The sequence below is a fragment of the Siphateles boraxobius genome, unplaced genomic scaffold (assembly GCF_051911475.1).
Source record: "Siphateles boraxobius isolate OS27281-9 unplaced genomic scaffold, OSU_SipBor_1 7, whole genome shotgun sequence".
In the NCBI taxonomy this organism is placed as follows: Eukaryota; Metazoa; Chordata; class Actinopteri; order Cypriniformes; family Leuciscidae; genus Siphateles; species Siphateles boraxobius.
In genome coordinates, this window is record NW_027509197.1 from 36,428,974 (window position 1) to 36,446,259 (window position 17,286).

The 17,286-nt window shown below is 37.2% G+C and overlaps 1 protein-coding gene across 2 annotated transcripts in view; it reads left to right on the forward strand.

Annotated features, from left to right (window-relative positions):
* Window positions 1-17,286, forward strand: part of lrp2a (low density lipoprotein receptor-related protein 2a) — a 99,289-nt gene that overhangs the window by 17,657 nt on the left and 64,346 nt on the right. For both annotated transcript variants that reach the window (XM_077215888.1, XM_077215889.1), the window contains exons 8-19: window positions 59-202; window positions 1,095-1,214; window positions 1,310-1,438; window positions 2,443-2,612; window positions 9,596-9,819; window positions 10,398-10,604; window positions 10,715-10,917; window positions 11,690-11,830; window positions 11,981-12,184; window positions 13,762-13,954; window positions 15,567-15,692; window positions 15,973-16,103. In XM_077215888.1, the coding sequence (XP_077072003.1) occupies window positions 59-202; window positions 1,095-1,214; window positions 1,310-1,438; window positions 2,443-2,612; window positions 9,596-9,819; window positions 10,398-10,604; window positions 10,715-10,917; window positions 11,690-11,830; window positions 11,981-12,184; window positions 13,762-13,954; window positions 15,567-15,692; window positions 15,973-16,103 (1,992 nt within the window). The remainder of the gene's footprint in view (window positions 1-58; window positions 203-1,094; window positions 1,215-1,309; window positions 1,439-2,442; window positions 2,613-9,595; window positions 9,820-10,397; window positions 10,605-10,714; window positions 10,918-11,689; window positions 11,831-11,980; window positions 12,185-13,761; window positions 13,955-15,566; window positions 15,693-15,972; window positions 16,104-17,286) is intronic.

Sequence of the window (17,286 nt, forward strand, 5' to 3'; positions counted from 1 at the left end):
TTTCATTTTTTCTTAATATGAATATGGGCTGAAATTGTGTTTTATGTGATGTGTTTAGACAATGTACAGCGTGAATGCTATCCAGGGGAGTGGCCGTGTCCTTCTTCTAGTGTTTGCATCCCTCTTGACCACCTCTGTGACGGGACGGTACACTGTCCAGACGGAGAAGATGAAACCAACAACACTGCTGGACGCAACTGCAGTCAGTTACCACCTAAACTCCACTAAAGCCACTGTAACACTAGCTGACTTTTAAGTGTTATTTTAGGATTATCTATATACTAGCCTATTATCGTATGTATTCGTATTTTTAATTAGCTTTTATTTTTATATTTTCAGGTTTTATTTTTGTGATTCATTTTTTTATGTGCTTTTTTAATTTTTATTAGTTTCTTTATATTTTTACCCGTATATAGCCGTATATTTTAATTTAGTTTTAGTCATTTTAGTACTTTAACTTAAAACCTATTTTGTTTCAGTTCTTATTTTCATTTATTTCAGATCTAATATTTATATTCTATTTATTTTATATTATTTGGTGTAGAAACAACACAAGTAGACATAATCAAAAAGACATGAATAATTAAAAAGTAAGAGCAATTAATACATTGAATTAACTGTGAAATTTTGAAGTAAAAAGACTGAAATAGTATTTTTTTATAAAACATACTCCAATAACCTTCGTTTTATCTACTATGATAACTTTTTTCATTAACTTTATTATTATTTATGAACTTCTTAAAAAAATGTTTACAGTGTAACAATAACACATTTATCTTTATTTTTAATTCATGTGCCCTCATCTTTAATCAAAATAACTTCCCCTCGCTCTTGATATCTCTATGATATCTCTTCTCTTCTCTGATGATGTGTTTACTGGCATGAGGGCGGGGCAACCTGTCACTCACATGAGATCCACCAATAGCAAACCACACCCAACCAATCAATTTCAAGTTCCGTCCTACATTTTTTCTGTCGTTTCACTCGGATATAAGTCACATTATGAAAGATAAGACGATCGCAACTTCTTTTTTCATGCTGTCTTTAAAGTTTACCTAACATTTCGAGTGACATGTAGCTGTGTTTTGTGTCAGGTATATGGCGCTGTGCATCCTTGAGCTGTGAATATCATTGTCACGCCTCTCCTGACGGAGGAACCTGTGCCTGTCCTCCAGGATATGTGGTCAGCAGAAACGACAGCCGCTCATGCATCGGTAAAACGTTTGACTGGTGATGAAAATGGTTATTCGCAGACTCAATCAAACTTGACATGAACTGGACTCTATCCCTGTATTTTGTGCACATGCAGATTATGATGACTGCAGTCTATGGGGTATGTGTGACCAGCTGTGCGAGGATCGGATCGGAAGCCATCGCTGCAGCTGTCGAGAGGGTTACCTTCTGGAGCGGCACAGATACTGCCGAGCAAATCCCTCATGTAGGTTCATTCAGGCCTCTGACATCCTGCCTATATACTCAATCCCGGTGTGTAGACGCTGTCTGGTGGAGTACCCTAGTTGATTCATTGACATTCTGTTTAATTCAAGTTTATTTGCTTCAAAGCAGCTTCACAAAAATGCATGTTCTGTTATCAGTCAGAGATGAGTGCCAAGTAAAGTCACCTTTATTTATAAAGCACTTTATACAATATAGTTTCAAACAGCTTCACAGTGATTAACAGGAAAATTACGATCAATGATGCAAAATATGAGACAAAATCACATTTTGCTGTAAAGCAGTTCTGAAAAAGATAATAGTGTCATTCAGCTCAATTCAGTTCTGTTTAATAACTGTGTAACGTTCATCACTGTGTCATAGATATTAGATAATACAAGTTATGTAGCTGATTAAGAAGACACAATGAACATGTTAGGCAATGATTACAGCTTGTGATCATAATGATTATATTATAAAGTTGACGTCCTTCGAAATCTTCGCAAAAATTTTCACCCACGATTTTTTTTTTTTTCACATAATAAATCATATTAAATTAAGGAATATTTTTAAATATATTTTACACAGATTTACAAGTATTGTTCTATTTATTCATTGTTTTGTTTTTTTCTCTTTTTGCTGTTATGTCTGCATTGTATTTTCCTGCATGCTTTCACTCATGTATCATGGCTTTCAGACTAATATTCCTAGTGTGAACTCTTATCTTATATGTCCATTAATCAGGCTTTTTGCAGCCCATTTCTCTTCAAGCGCCCCAGTTTGCATTGAATGCCATCATGTTATTAAGCTCCTGAAATGTCTGCCTCCCAACCATTTGTTTGGCAGGCCTGGGAATATGACTAACAAGCCAATCCTAAACTCTCTCACATTAGTTATGTCTTGTCAAATGTTCATTATATTATGTGAGCTCTCTGAAGATTATCAAACTGTATCCTTCATTTTGAACGCATATTAATTAATGAATCCACTTTGTTTGGTTATCTTTAGCTGGGATGCCCTCTCTGATATTCTCCAATGGGAGAGACTTGCTGATTGCTGATGTCCATGGACACAGCGCTCAAACCCTGGTTGAGTCCCAGAACAGAGGAGTTGCTGTTGGTGTGGACTTCCACTATCAGCTGAACAGGGTCTTTTGGACAGACACAATCCAAAATAAGGTAAAATGGATTTCAGACTAGGAAACAACAATCCTTGCAGGTTGCATATAGTTCCTAAAAATGAGCAGGGCTGGGCAATTATATACTACTGTTCAAAAGTTTGGGAAGAGTTTTTCTTTTTTCCTTTATTCAACAAGGAATATTTCAATTGTGTAAAGTCATTTATTTATTTATGTTACACAATTTATGTTAGGTTATATTTTGAAAAAATGCTGTTTTTGAACTTTGTGTTTTTCAAAGAATCCTGAAAAAAGTTTGGTATCTACAGAAATGTTAAGCAGTTTTCAACATTGATAAAAATAAGAAATGTTTCCTAAGCACCAAATCATCATATTAGAATGATTTCTGAAGGATCATGTGACACTGAAGACTGGAGAAATGATGCTGAAAATTCAGCTTTGCATCACAGGAATAAATTATATTTTAAAAGATATTCAAATAGAAATCAGTTAGTTTAAATTATAATAATATTACACATTCATATTTTTACTATTTTAATTAGTGCAGATAAATGCAAAAAAATGCAGCCTTGGTGAGGATAAGAGACTTATTTTAAATTTTTTTTTAAAAACGTACCAATCCCAATCGTTTGACCTGGTGTGTAATCTCAATATCTTTTGACAAGGTTGATATTTTTGTAAATAATTTTTCCATCAAACAGCCATTGTAGCCTAGTAGTTGTTTAATGCAAGTTGAATACGGTTAAAATCTATAAAAAAATGAAGGCACAATATTTACAATATTGCTTAACTTGATTATATTTTTATAGTGTTAGCAAAATAATTGGATATATTGTGAATGTTTGAGATTTATATCTGCCAGTTCTAATTGCTTTACTGCTCATTGTACCATTTTTCATAGCTCAGTGTGTGGCATTAATGTTTCCCACTTACATTCATTTAATGCTCTGGCACCTGCCACGGCTTCTCAGCTTTCCTGAATTTAATAAGTGGCATTTCACAGATTACTGATGTTCTAACCTTGTCAGGCCGAGAGATATCGATGTTACATTTGTTGTTGATAACAAAGCTCTGCATTATACCAGCTCTTCCTCCTTGGAGATGTACTAACGTCCCTGACCCTCAACACACACACACACATACAATCATTGTGCCAGTCAGACTGCTCTGATCTCACCTCACACACCCCAGCAACAACGTTTGGCTAAAGGCCCAAAGAGAGTGTGCCAGCATCTTCCAAGCCTCCCTAAACTCTTCCTGAAGCAATCAAGACCAAGTAATATTATGTTAACCCTCACCGACCCACTTAGAAATTAAAACACATTTAAAGTCTATATATAATATCAGTTTTCACTAAAAATAGGTTACAACTTCAGACAACTCTCAAATGCATAATAGCAACAAGTTAATGAATGTGTAATGTGAACATATACACACACTGCCATCTAAAAGTTTGGTCGGTAAGATTTTTTTAAAATAAGTTTTGAATGCTCACGAGTGGGCATTTATTTGACCAAATAATACAGTAAAAATAGTAATGATGTGAATTATCATAATCAACTGTTTTCTATTTTAGGATAATAATATTTAAAAATGTATTTTATTGCTGTGATCAAAGCTGAATCTTCAGCATCATTACTCCAGTCTTCAGTGTCACATGATCCTTTAGAAATCATTATAATATCCTGATTTGCTGCTCAAGAAACATTTCTTATTATTATCAATGGTAAAAACAGTTGTGCTGCTTAATATTTTTAGTTTTTTCAGGATATATATATATATATATATGTATATATTTCATGGAAAGTTTAAAAGAACAGCAATTATACATTATAAATGTGTATACTGTTACTCTTGATCAATTTAATGTATGATTGCTGAATAAAAGTATTTATATATATTTTTTAAATCATGCTGACCTTAAACTTTTGAACGATATTATATGTATACTTGAATCTAATTGGTTGACAAACATTCTAAGGTTTGCAATTTTATACAGGGAAACGCAATGTAGAGCTGCACTATTATGACAAAAATCATAATTGCCGATTATTCCCTTGAAATTGTAATTGCGATTATTAATTACGATTATCACAATTTACATTGAATATATATAGGCATATTATAATACATGTTTACACAAAAATTGTTAACACACACACAAGTACTGTACTGCCTGGTATGTCATATTGTGCTGGGTTTTCTGAAGTAGCCGTGATTCGCCTCTCTTAACATAATTATGCTTTAAACACACACACGCAGAGTGGATTTTCTTTTGTAATCGCGGCTTTGAACGATTACGTAATCGTGGCATCCGTAATCGTAATCGCAATTAGAATTACCATTAATTGTGCAGCCCTAACGCAATGGCTAAAGTAGTTCCAGGCAGTTCTTGACCGCATCGCATGTCCATATCACTTCGACAAATGATTTACAGTCTACAACAGCAAAAGAGCCAAAACTCACAATGACACTGAACAAGCAAATAAATATAGTAAACAATGGGATAAAAATGACAGATTATTTCTGTGTTTTTTTGCCACAAAATTACGTTTTATTATGTACGGAAAGCACATACTTATTTTCTCCCACTCTCTCTCCCGCTCAAACACACACACATACAGTTCACACACACACACACACTCGCACAGAAACGTGTTGTCAACACTGCTCTAACGATTTTATCAGTAAAATAGTTTAGCGACTTAAAAGCTACATCACATTTCTCACTAGCGAGGTAATAACGGCGCTGTTCTTGAATCAGATAAACTTACAGTTTTGCTATCAGTAGAGACGCTGCTGCCGAACAATGTTGAGACAAGCACAGACTCAGGTAATTCACACACGCTTAATCTCTCTCGCTCTCTCTCTCTCTCTCTCTCTCTCTCTCTCTCTCTCTCTAATAACTGCATTAATAACTGCATTAGTCCGCTATCAATGACTCAAGCCTAAGTTACTAGCTCTAAAATGACGTTTTGGCGTGGGATGAGATGTGTAAGAAATTAGTCCTACACATTAGAGGAAAAAAACCTGACAAATGTCTTGAAATACAACATCTGAACAATGTCTTGAGGTGTGGTAACCGTAGAATAAGCGGAATAATTGATTGTCAGTTTAATGATTAGAAAATAGTGCACACCCGAGATGTAACGGCCAAAACTTTATATCATAAAAACTAATATTCTTTCCTTAATTCTCAACATAGAACTGAGAGTAAAATGCTACGGTGCAATTTTACTGCCTTGAAAACCCTTTTCTTGCGTTTTGTTTGCTAATGTTTAAACAAAATTTACCCCAACACAGAAACATATGAGGGAAAAAAATAACATATATAATAGCTATCAGTGCTTTGGTTTGGAGGCTATGAAGGAAGTTGGCTTTCCGTCAGTGGAAAAGGGAATTCTTCAACTGATGCCTGTAGATACTGCTAATACGTTAAAAATGGGTGAGCAGTCTGGCTCCCAAAGGGCTGCAGTCACGGTAACTGGATCAGATCGGTGCTAGACTCTACATTTTTGTAATCTCCAGAAAGTGTCTGATATACAGGAGAGTGTGTGCATATTTCTGCGTAATTTTATGCAACCTGAGAGGATCTGGAGTGACGGTGCAGTATTCGTGTTCCCCATGTTCAGTCCCTTTTTTACTCATTTTTTGGCCAGCTCAAAGAGCTTTGTTTCAAACTCTTGGCTACTTTGTGATTTGGACTTCCGCCATAGAGCAAAAAAAGGTGGGTACACACAAGGAGACGGGTTTCTGCGATTAGTACCCCAACATAACACAATGCTGGTAGAGACTCTTCGCAGGGGGTCTGGAAAGAGCCACACCACCAAACCACCTTCACAGCTTGAGTTTCTGTTAAACGGGTCAGCTAAGAATCATAGTCTTTTAGACGTTTGGCTCTGGTTTCCAAAGGGTAAAGCCTGCAAAGAGCAATGGTGCCTTAGCTTGTGTCATGATGCCAAGGGATCCAGCCTGAGAAACTGGTGCCATCTTTTAATCAATAGGGCAGTGGTTTCAGAGTACCACCTCTGGGGCAGCGGAGAAAGGCAACCTCTCAGATGTTAGATGATACAAGCCAGACAACAATCTTATTACCCATGATTATTTAAGAAGAGAATATAATGTCAAGGTTTGACCAAGTTTTGATTGTTTTGGTAGGATTCTAAACCTTAGATCAGGTTGGATTTACATAGGTTGACTTCGTGCAGCACACTAGGAAATAAAGCATAGCCATGCTGTTTACTATTCAAACTTATGAGGTTGGTTGTCTATCGTGATCTTTAAAGTGAAGCTGGTTGAACCTGTGTTGTTAGTATTATTTATATTCTATTAGTAAGGAATAATCTAAAGCTAGCTGTGCATTAAACAATTATAATGGACAATGTGAAAGCTAAGAACCACCAGACGCGAAGCCAAGATGCATTTAAATCGTTTAATGCCCAGCTAGCCGTGGATACACTGCATATTGCAGCATTCACAACTTACAGCTGTTATTGATGTTTGCAGTGCAATATTTGGCTGGAAGGGTAAAAATTATGGTTATTTTCGCCAGTTACAGCTCGTTAGATTCTGTCTGCTTTGAATCAGACAAAGATAAAGATATAAAGTAGTGCGTAAGATTACATTTACTTTAATGAATGAATTAATGAATTATAGCATTAATTTTAATTAATAATTGAGAGAGAGAGAGAGAGAGAGAGATGAGGTGTGTGTGTGTGTGTGTGTGTGTGTGTGTGTGTGTGTGTGTGTGTGTGTGTGTGTGTGTGTGTGTGTGTGTGTGTGTGTGTGTGTGTGTGTGTGTATATTTATTTATTTATTTATTTATTATTATTACACATTGTATTTATAGGCGCCTTACATGCAAGGACACCTTACAAACACAATAAAACAATCAACAAAAAAACGAATACTCATTATTACAGCCTGTATACCAGCATTAAAATGTAAATGTAATCACATAAAAGCCTGCCGAAAAAAATCTTAAAAGATCTTAAGGCGAGATTTAAAAACACGAAGACTTTCACTGTTTCACACACCTTGTGGCAGCAGGTTCCATAAATAGGGAGCTGCATGACTAAAGGCTCGGGAACCCATGAAAGTAGTGCGAGTTCAAATGGAAAAAAAGTGTGAGTGAAGAAGATGATCTTAAAGTCCGAGTTGGAGTGTAAATATGAAGAAGGTCAGATGAGTATAAAGGGGCAAGATTGTTGACTGCCTTGTAAGTAAGAAGAAGAATTTTAAAACTAGTACGATATTTAACTGGGAGTCAGTGTAAGTGTTGTAATATGGGAGTAATGTGTTCAGCTAGATGAGTTCTGCAGATGATTCGAGCAGCCGAGTTCTGTACTAGCTGAAGTTTGTGGAGTAGCTTTGAAGGCAGTCCATAAAAAAGACTGTTGCATTAATCTAAACGGGAAGTGACTAAAGCATGAACAAGTATTGCTGTGCTCTTTACTGACAGAGCCGGACGAAGTCTGTTAATATTATGTATATGGAAATAAGCAGAGCGAATGACACTGTTTATGTGTGCTTCGAATGAGAGAGTACTGTCAAGGATGACCTGCAGACTTTTAACTTGTTTAGATACAGACACTGGTAAGTTGTCAATATTCACAGATGAACATGTGGATTTTATCAAATTGGTTTTTGAGCCAACAAGAAGAATTTCCGTTTAACTGCTAAGTTTAATAAGATTTGAAGTAAACCATTCTTTAATCTCTGCTAAACAATCTGAGAGCATAGATGGAGGAAAAGTAGAGGTAGGTTTGGAGGACAGGTAAAGTTGGGTGTCGTCGGCAGTGGAATCGAATACCAATGAATTTCCTAAAAATATTACCAAGGAGTAAAAGATAAATAATAAATAAAAGAGGACCCGATACTGAGCCCTGGGAGACACCTGTGTTGACATACAAAGGCTTTGAACGAAACTGTTTCAACTGTACAAGTTGAGCACGACCTGTAAAGTACAATCAAAACCAAGTCACGGGGGTACCAATAATTCCAATAGACTCCAATCTGTCCAACATTATGCTGTGCGAGATAGTACCAAATGCTTCACTTAAATTGAGCAGAATTAGTATAGATAAAAGTCCTGAGTCAGTAGCTAACAATAAGTCATCAGAGATCGTAACTAGTGCGGTCTCAACACTATGATAAGGACGAAACCCAGATTGAAATTGCTCACACAGACCATTATGAGAAAGATGATTCTGGACTTGGGCTGCAACAAAGCTTTCCAATATTTTAGAAAGAAACGGAAGATTTGAAATGGGGCGAAAATTATCAAAGTTACTTGAATCAGCCCCCGGTTTCTTAAGTATAAGAGTTATCACAGCATTTTTCAGTTGAGATGGAACAATACCATAAATAAGTGAAGAATGTATGATATCAGTAATTAAAGAAGATAGAGAAGGTAAGCAGGCTTTAACCAAGTAAGCTGGAATAGGATCTAACTGACATGTGGTAGATTTAGATTTATTAATAGTATAGATTACTTCCTCGATGCTTGGAAGTTCAAAAGAGGAAAGCATAGAATTTAGAGGTTGATCAGAACAAGGGTTGAACTGACAACTATCTAATTTTGTTACAGACATTTGTTGATGAATGTTTTAAATTTTCCTTATAAAAAATAGACATAAAAGTTTCACAGAAATCAACAGAGTAAAGATGGGAAGGAAAATAATCAGGTGGCTTTAAAATATTATTTACCACAGAAAAAAGTTTTCTTATGTTCCCTTCACCAGAACTAATCAAACTGGCATAGTAATTAGTTTTATCTGTAGTAAGGGCTACCCTATAATTTTTCAAATGCTCAGAATACAAAAATATAAATTTATTAACTAAATTTAGTAATTTAGTTAGTAATTTTATCAACTTGCCAAGCCATATTGTATTTTATTTCAGTGAAATCAACTTAAGAAGTTTAACTTTTTTATCTTAAGAACCCTTCAACAAATACTGGTCTTTTCAGCTTTGTTAAAACCTCAACAACAGCTTCCTTAACCAGTTGTTTTCTCCAAATAGGTGTTTTCCGTGGATATGGATGGGTCGCATTTGCAGATGGTACTGAACGTATCCGTGGACTATCCTGAAAACCTCGCCGTGGACTGGGTGAATAATAAGCTATATGTGGTAGAGGGCAGTGTCAACAGAATCGACATGGTGGACTTAGACGGGAGCAATCGGGTCACGTTGATCGCCGAACACCTGGGCAACCCAAGAGGTCTCGCGCTTGACCCGACTGTGGGGTGAGTTCCCAGAGGAGAGGTTAGACGGTTCCCATTGACTTTAATATTATCCTAGCTTCCTACACATAATCCGCGCCCATTGTTAGTGAAATCATAAATCTGATCTCGGATCTCGGATCTGCAGCATCAGATACTGAGAACGGGAATGTTGTACACTGTCTGTAAGGATTAGTCAAAAGTAATTAAGCAAAGATGAGCTTCATGGAAACCCGATAGGGCCGTATGGCCAGGTGGCCCCCTGCTAAATTGAGAAGTGACAATTAATGCGTAAAGTTGAATTGCTATGGATCGTGTTTGAAAATAAAGTTCTTTGGGTATTTATTTCAAAATCTTGTTCTTATCCCCAAGGGTTTATCCGTAACCCAATACTGTCCAAACTGAGCGCTAACAGTATATTAGAGTAAATACCTTTGAAGTTCAAGTTGCTCTTCAAGTCTTTCAGGGCAACATTAGATTGATAAATCATGATTTGTCATTATAATAGGATATAAGATTATTTACTCTTTTTATTGTAGACAGTAAATGTGATTTTAAAAGAATGTCTTGTTTCACAATGAGTTTATTATGTTTGAGTTTAGGTACCTCTTCTTCTCTGACTGGGATACACTGAATGGAGAACCAGGTCTGGAAAGGGCCTACATGGATGGCACCAATCGATATGGGATCATTAGGACCAAACTCGGCTGGCCTGCTGGGATTACTTTGGACCTTGAGGCCAAGAGAGTGTATTGGGTGGACAGCCGTTACGATTATATTGAAACCACAACCTACGATGGCTTGCAAAGGTATCATCTACAAGTTTTGGAGATACTTCATTTGGGAATGCATGCTTATTTTCCCATGTTGTTTCCACTTTCCAGAAGTGTATAAGGCTCTTATTTGAATTCTCCGATAGGAAAACGGTGGTTCATGGTGGTTCTGTGATTCCTCATCCATTTGGCATTGCTTTGTTCGAGCATTCGGTCTACTACACTGACTGGACTAAGATGGCAGTTATGAAGGCTAATAAATACAGCGACAACAGTCCTCAGGAGCTCTACAAGACCCCTCAGAGACCACATGGTCTGACTGTGGTCCATGCATACAAACAGCCCTTTGGTAAGCAACCTAGAAAGTGCATGTGTCACTCAGTTTGATTAAAATTAAACTTAGATGTCGCCAACAGAATTTTACTGCTGTTTTTGATTCTATAAGTATGTGATTTCATTGCAGTTTTGGTTTTATGGTGGGTTTGGTTCTATGAGTATTTTCCCACTCATATTCTCTAAGTTTTAAGCAGTGAAGCACAGTTTAATAGGTCATTGACGCAAACTGATGATATTCACACAGTGTTAACTACTTGGCACAAGCTAATTGGTTCATATCGCATCTGCAGCCAATGAGCTTGTTGCTCACAACATTTAAATGGCTGGTTAGCATTCACAATAGCAGTTTGCAGCAGTTATTCTGAAACCCTCCACCTTCCCCATCTCCACCTGTATAGATTTGCTATGGGTAATTTATAAATATCCTATTTGTGCAGCAACAGTATGTCTTGCATACTCACAGCAGCATATCAGTGTATGTTTTGGCAGTAGCAAGTTCCTGTTTCCATGAACCTTGTTTATATCTCTGGTTATGCATTCACAATTGATCAGCGCTAAATACAGGTGTAAGTGTGGTCCAAAATGTTTTGTTTTGATCAATAAAACCACACATAAAGATAATCAGAAAGGCAATGTGATCTTATCTTATTTGTAGTGTAAACATTATGTTAAGCAGTAAAACACCTGTGAATAATCACTGTGCTTAGGAGAGGTTTTAAACAAAAATACTGTTATTCTTTTTGTGGTTTTATTTTGGTGACATGTATGTTTGTTTGCTCGGCCAGTAAGTAACCCCTGTGGCAATGATCGAGGAGGCTGTGAGCACATCTGTGTTCTGAGTCACAGAACTGATAATGGCGGTCTGGGATATCGCTGCCGCTGCCGAATGGGCTACGATCTGCATGCTGACGGCAAGAGATGCGTCGGTAAGACAGATCTTAGTCACACCTTGTGTTTGTTTTTGATTAGCATTTGCATCTTATGTTTTTATATAAGACATTCATACAAACAACCTTTTGAGATACAAGAACTTGATGTTTAAAGAAAACATATAATGAAACATATGTCTCTTGCAGCTGTGAGGCAGTTTCTGCTGTTCTCCAGTCAACTGGCGGTCAGAGGAATCCCCTTCAACCTGTCCACACAAGAAGACATCATTCTACCTGTGACAGGAACTCCATCTTATTTTGTTGGAGTGGACTTCAGTGCTGCAGACAATTCAATTTTCTTCTCTGATACAGTGAAGGACATCATCTACAAACAGAAAGTTGATGGAACTGGTGAGAATGGCTAGTTTTTAACAGTAAAGCTGCTGTATATATATATATATGTGTGTGTGTGTGTGTGTGTGTGTGTGTGTGTGTGTGTGTGTGTGTGTGTGTGTGTGTGTGTGTGTGTGTGTGTGTGTGTGTGTGTGTGTGTGTGTGTGTGTGTGTGTTGTGTATTATAGATACATATTTAGTTATATTAAATATGTATAAATATCATAAATAAATGTATATGATTATACACACACATATTTAATATATATATATATATATATATATATATTATTGCTTATATTCACTGAAATGTTCTTCATTTCGAATCATCTTATCTCATTCATTTTGCTGGTGAACAAAAGCATAAAATCTTTGATGAAATGTCCTTGACCTGTAGGCAGATAAAGTGAGAAACTGATACTCACTGAATACTCCATTCAGCCCTCGGGATGTTTGCTGTGTGCCAACAACACATTTCGCTGCATGTGATCTCGGCTATCAGCTACCTTCAAAGGCCAACTACATGAGATAATGTGTTCGCTGGTGTTGGGCTACATTTCTAAAATAAATCTAGGACACTAATAAAGTCCTCCTCCTGACTCAACCCAAAAAATGTAGACAGTTCATTTTATTCATCACCTGTAAGACACAAGTTGGGAGGCAAGCAGCTTAGTACCAAAGTGCAGTCAGTGTGACCCAGTAGAGCTGATGATTAGGGTTTCAGAAGGGGCAACACATGGGAGCCTGGTGCATTTTGGGGCAGGGAAACAAAATTTGCTAAATGAAGTGCTGCGTTAAGACCCCACACAATATTTTTTTTGTGGCATGTATGTTTGTTAGCTTCAAGTTCATCTCCACTACCAACAGTTTGGGATCCATGAGATAAAATAATGAGAGAAAATAAATCTGCATTTATTTGACCAAAAATACAGTAAAAACGGTAACAGTTTAAAATATTTAAAAATGTAATTTATTCCTGTGATGCCAAGATGAATTTCAGCATTATTTCTCCAGTCTTCAGTGTCACATGATCCTTCAGAAATCATTCATGCTGATTTGATGCTCAAGAAACAATTCTTATTATTATCATCAATATTGAAAACAGTTATGCAGCTTAATTTTTCTTTGGACACTGTGATCTTTTTTTTCTGGATTCTTTGATGAACAGCATTTATTTGAAATATAAATCTTTTATAACATTATTTCGATCACTATTGATCAATTTAATGCATCCTTGCTAAATAAAAGTATTAATATCTTTTTAAAAAACCTTACTGACTCCAAACTTTTGAACAGTAGAGTATTGTGTACTTATTATAGTTCACAGAATTGGCTTTCGGAAGTGTAAATTACAACTTATGACCCATATCGATTGGCTTTCATCTTAATTTTTTATTTGACATGCCCCCAACTTGGAAAGTTCCCCAACTTAAATACTTCCAATTTCAATAGTATGTATAGTTCAAATGTCTACTGCCAATACAGGCTCCACATTTTTCCACATTGTTTCTTGCATTCATAGCTCTTAAGTGTACATGGAAAACAGCAGTGGATAGCACTTTCATCTTTGTGTTTTTTTGCTTTAAACTGCACAGGCAGGGAGGTACTAGCAGCCAATCGGGTGGATGGTGTGGAAGATCTTGCTTATGACTGGATATCAAAGAACCTATACTGGACCGATCCACGGTACAGGAGTATATCTGTCATGAAGGTCTCGGATAAGTCCAGACGAGCCATTGTACGCAACCTCAACAACCCCAGATCCATAGTGGTCCACCCGGTGGCTGGGTGAGTCATTTATCAGCTAGTTTTGATATTGCTGTTTTATATACATTAAAAAAGATAAGTACTTAATACTGTGGCTCTGTTACAAAACATAGTGAGCTACAGTACCTTGCTGTCTACTAGCTAAATAGGCTGCTATCTTCTAGAGAGTGAAATCGAACCTAAAAAGTGATTGATTTGGAGTGCAGTGACCTTACTCACCCTGATGTTGTTCCAAACCTGTATGAGTTTCTTTCCTCTGTTAAACACAAAAGAAGATATTTTAAAGAATGTTGGTAACCAGAGAGTTTGACTTCATTGACTTAGTAGGAAAGTAAGAAAAAAAATTTCAATAAGTGCCGTCAACTGTCTGGTTACTTTTGTGTTTAACAGAAGAAAGAAACTCATACAGGTTTGGAACAACATGAGGGTGAGTAAAGGACGTGAGTTACATTTTTGGGTGAGCTATCCCTCTAATGAAAAAAAAGGATTATGATTGTGGGTTCAAAATCACAGCGTGAGCCATAAACACAGCTTGGGGGCGCAAAGCTTTCTCTGTTTCTCTAAGACCACGAAAATAAAATCGTGCAACTTGTGTCCAGTCACACCTTTCATAATGCAGGAGGTGCCCAGCCATTCATAGATTGCTCCAGCTTTGAACCTGGCACAGATAAAAGAGCTCTTTATGTCATGGTAGTGGGACATTTCCAATGCCTTCAAAGTCATGAGGCCTCTGGGCCTAGGAGACTAGATTAGTGCTGCATGAAGGCTGGTATTGTAGTGCACACTAAGAACTGGGCTTAACCGGGGAAAGCCCCGCAGAGCACTGTCTATACCTAACAGTTTATAAATAAAACCCAGCGGATGGTTTTGAAAGTGTCCCCACCTTTTAATTTGGCGAGGGCACAGGGTGAGATTTGGGGTGATTATGGCATTATGTCTTCACGCTCATGCTGTTCCAAACATGTATGACTTTTTGGCCACTCTTTTCAGTTTAATGAATGAGGACTGAAGCTGTCAAACTCCAAAAGGAGAAAAAAAGCACCACAAAAGGTATATTATAAGAGTGGTGCATATGTGTGAGGAACAGACTGAAATGTAAGACTGAAACTTTGAGAGGGCATATCAAACAATTTCTGATTGTTAAAATTGTCTTTTGTATGTTTAAAAGACAAATATATACACTGCCATTCAAAAGTTTGAGGCTGGTATGATTTTTAAAAATAAATGAATACTTAGCAAGGGGACATTAAATTGCTTAAAAATGTCAGTAAAGGCATTTGTAATATACTTATCATATTACTGATCATATTAAAAAAGAAATATATATATATATATATATATATATATATATATATATATATATATATATATATATATATATTTATATATATCATATTATAATATATATACAGAGGTTTTGGATCTTTTAAGGTTATTTTGCATCCTTTTTGAAGCTTGAAGGATTTATTCCTCATTCATTATAACTGCGTGTAAAACAGCCTGTGTTCCTCTGAGGAAAGAAAGTAAAAAATTGACATGATGGTGAGGAAATGATGACAGAATGTTTATTTTCAATATTTTTTTGGGTGAACTATTTCTATTAAAGTCATGTATGTGTCTTTGCGCTGGGCAGTTATATTTTCTGGACCGACTGGTACCGTCCTGCGAAGATCATGCGGGCCTGGGGTGATGGGTCACATGCTCAGTCAATTGTAAACACCACTCTCGGCTGGCCCAATGGCCTGGCCATTGACTGGAGGTGAGTTGTATTTCCCAGAATGAATCCACAACAATACAGCATTTGTTTGTGCTCATAATACCACAAACAATAATCCATCTCTGTTTCATTCATAAATCTGCCTCTCTCGTTTTTTTTTAAACTTTGATAGCTTCCTAAAGCCGTGACTCATCGTTCTTTGTTTTGTTGCACATTCAATGCACACTCACTCTTAATCTCCTTAAAACCATGATTGGACATAATCCTGTTTCTCAGCCTTGGCCTAAACCCCTCTGCTCTTGATCATGTCTTTGCCTCTCAGTGCCATGCGATTGTATTGGGTGGACGCCTTCTTTGATAAGATTGAGCACAGCAATTTCGATGGACAAAATAGGCTGTCTTTGGAGCGCATCACCCAGATCTCCCACCCATTTGGACTTACAGTTTTTGGAGGTAGGTTTATCAATATGCGTGTCTGTCTGTCTGTCTGTCTGTCTGTCTGTCTGTCTGTCTGTCTGTCTGTCTGTCTGCCTTTCTGTCTGTCTGTCTGTCTGTCTATCTTTCTGTCTTTCTGTCTGTCTGCCTTTCTGTCTGTCTGTCTGTCTGTCTGTCTATCTTTATGTCTGTCTGTCTGTCTGCCTTTCTGTCTGTCTGTCTGTCTGTCTGCCTTTCTGTCTGTCTGTCTGTCTGTCTATCTTTCTGTCTGTCTGTCTGTCTGCCTTTTTGTCTGTCTGTCTGTCTGTCTGCCATTCTGTCTGTGTGTCTGTCTGTCTGCCTTTCTGTCTGCCTTAATGTCTGTTTGTCTGCCTTTCTGTCTGTCTGTCTTTCTGCCTTTCTGTCTGTCTGTCTGTCTGTCTGTCTGCCATTCTGTCTGTGTGTCTGTCTGTCTGCCTTTCTGTCTGTCTGTCTGTCTGCCATTCTGTCTGTGTGTCTGTCTGTCTGCCTTTCTGTCTGTCTGTCTGTCTTTCTGCCTTTCTGTCTGCCTTAATGTCTGTTTGTCTGCCTTTCTGTCTGTCTGTCTGTCTGCCTTTCTGTCTGTCTGTCTGTCTGTCTGGCTTTCTGTCTGCCTTTCTGTCTGTCTGTCTGTCTGTCTGTCTGTCTGTCTGCCTTTCTGTCTGTCTTTCTGTCCGTCTGACTGCCTTTCTGTCTGTCTGTCTGTCTGCTTTTCTGTCTGTCTGTCTGTCTGTCTTTCTGTCTGACTGCCTTTTTGTCTGTCTGTCTCTCTGTCTGTCTGCCTTTCTGTCTGTCTGCCTTTTTGTCTATCTGTCTTTCTTTCTGTCTGTCTGCCTTTCTGTCTGTCTGTCTTTCTGTCTGTCTGCCTTTTTGTCTATCTGTCTGTCTGTCTGTCTGCCTTTTTGTCTGTCTCTCTTTTTGTCTATCTATCTATCTATCTATCTATCTATCTATCTATCTATCTATCTATCTATCTATCTATCTATCTATCTATCTATCTATCTATCTATCTATCTATCTATCTATCTATCTATCTATCTATCTATCTATCTGTCTGTCTGTCTGTCTGTCTGTCTGTCCTGAGATGCAGCTGACATCTAAAAAGTCAAAATTAAACCCACCGACTGATGTAATTTTAATTTTGCCATTCATCGATGTCTGTCATCATCACATTAGTCACACT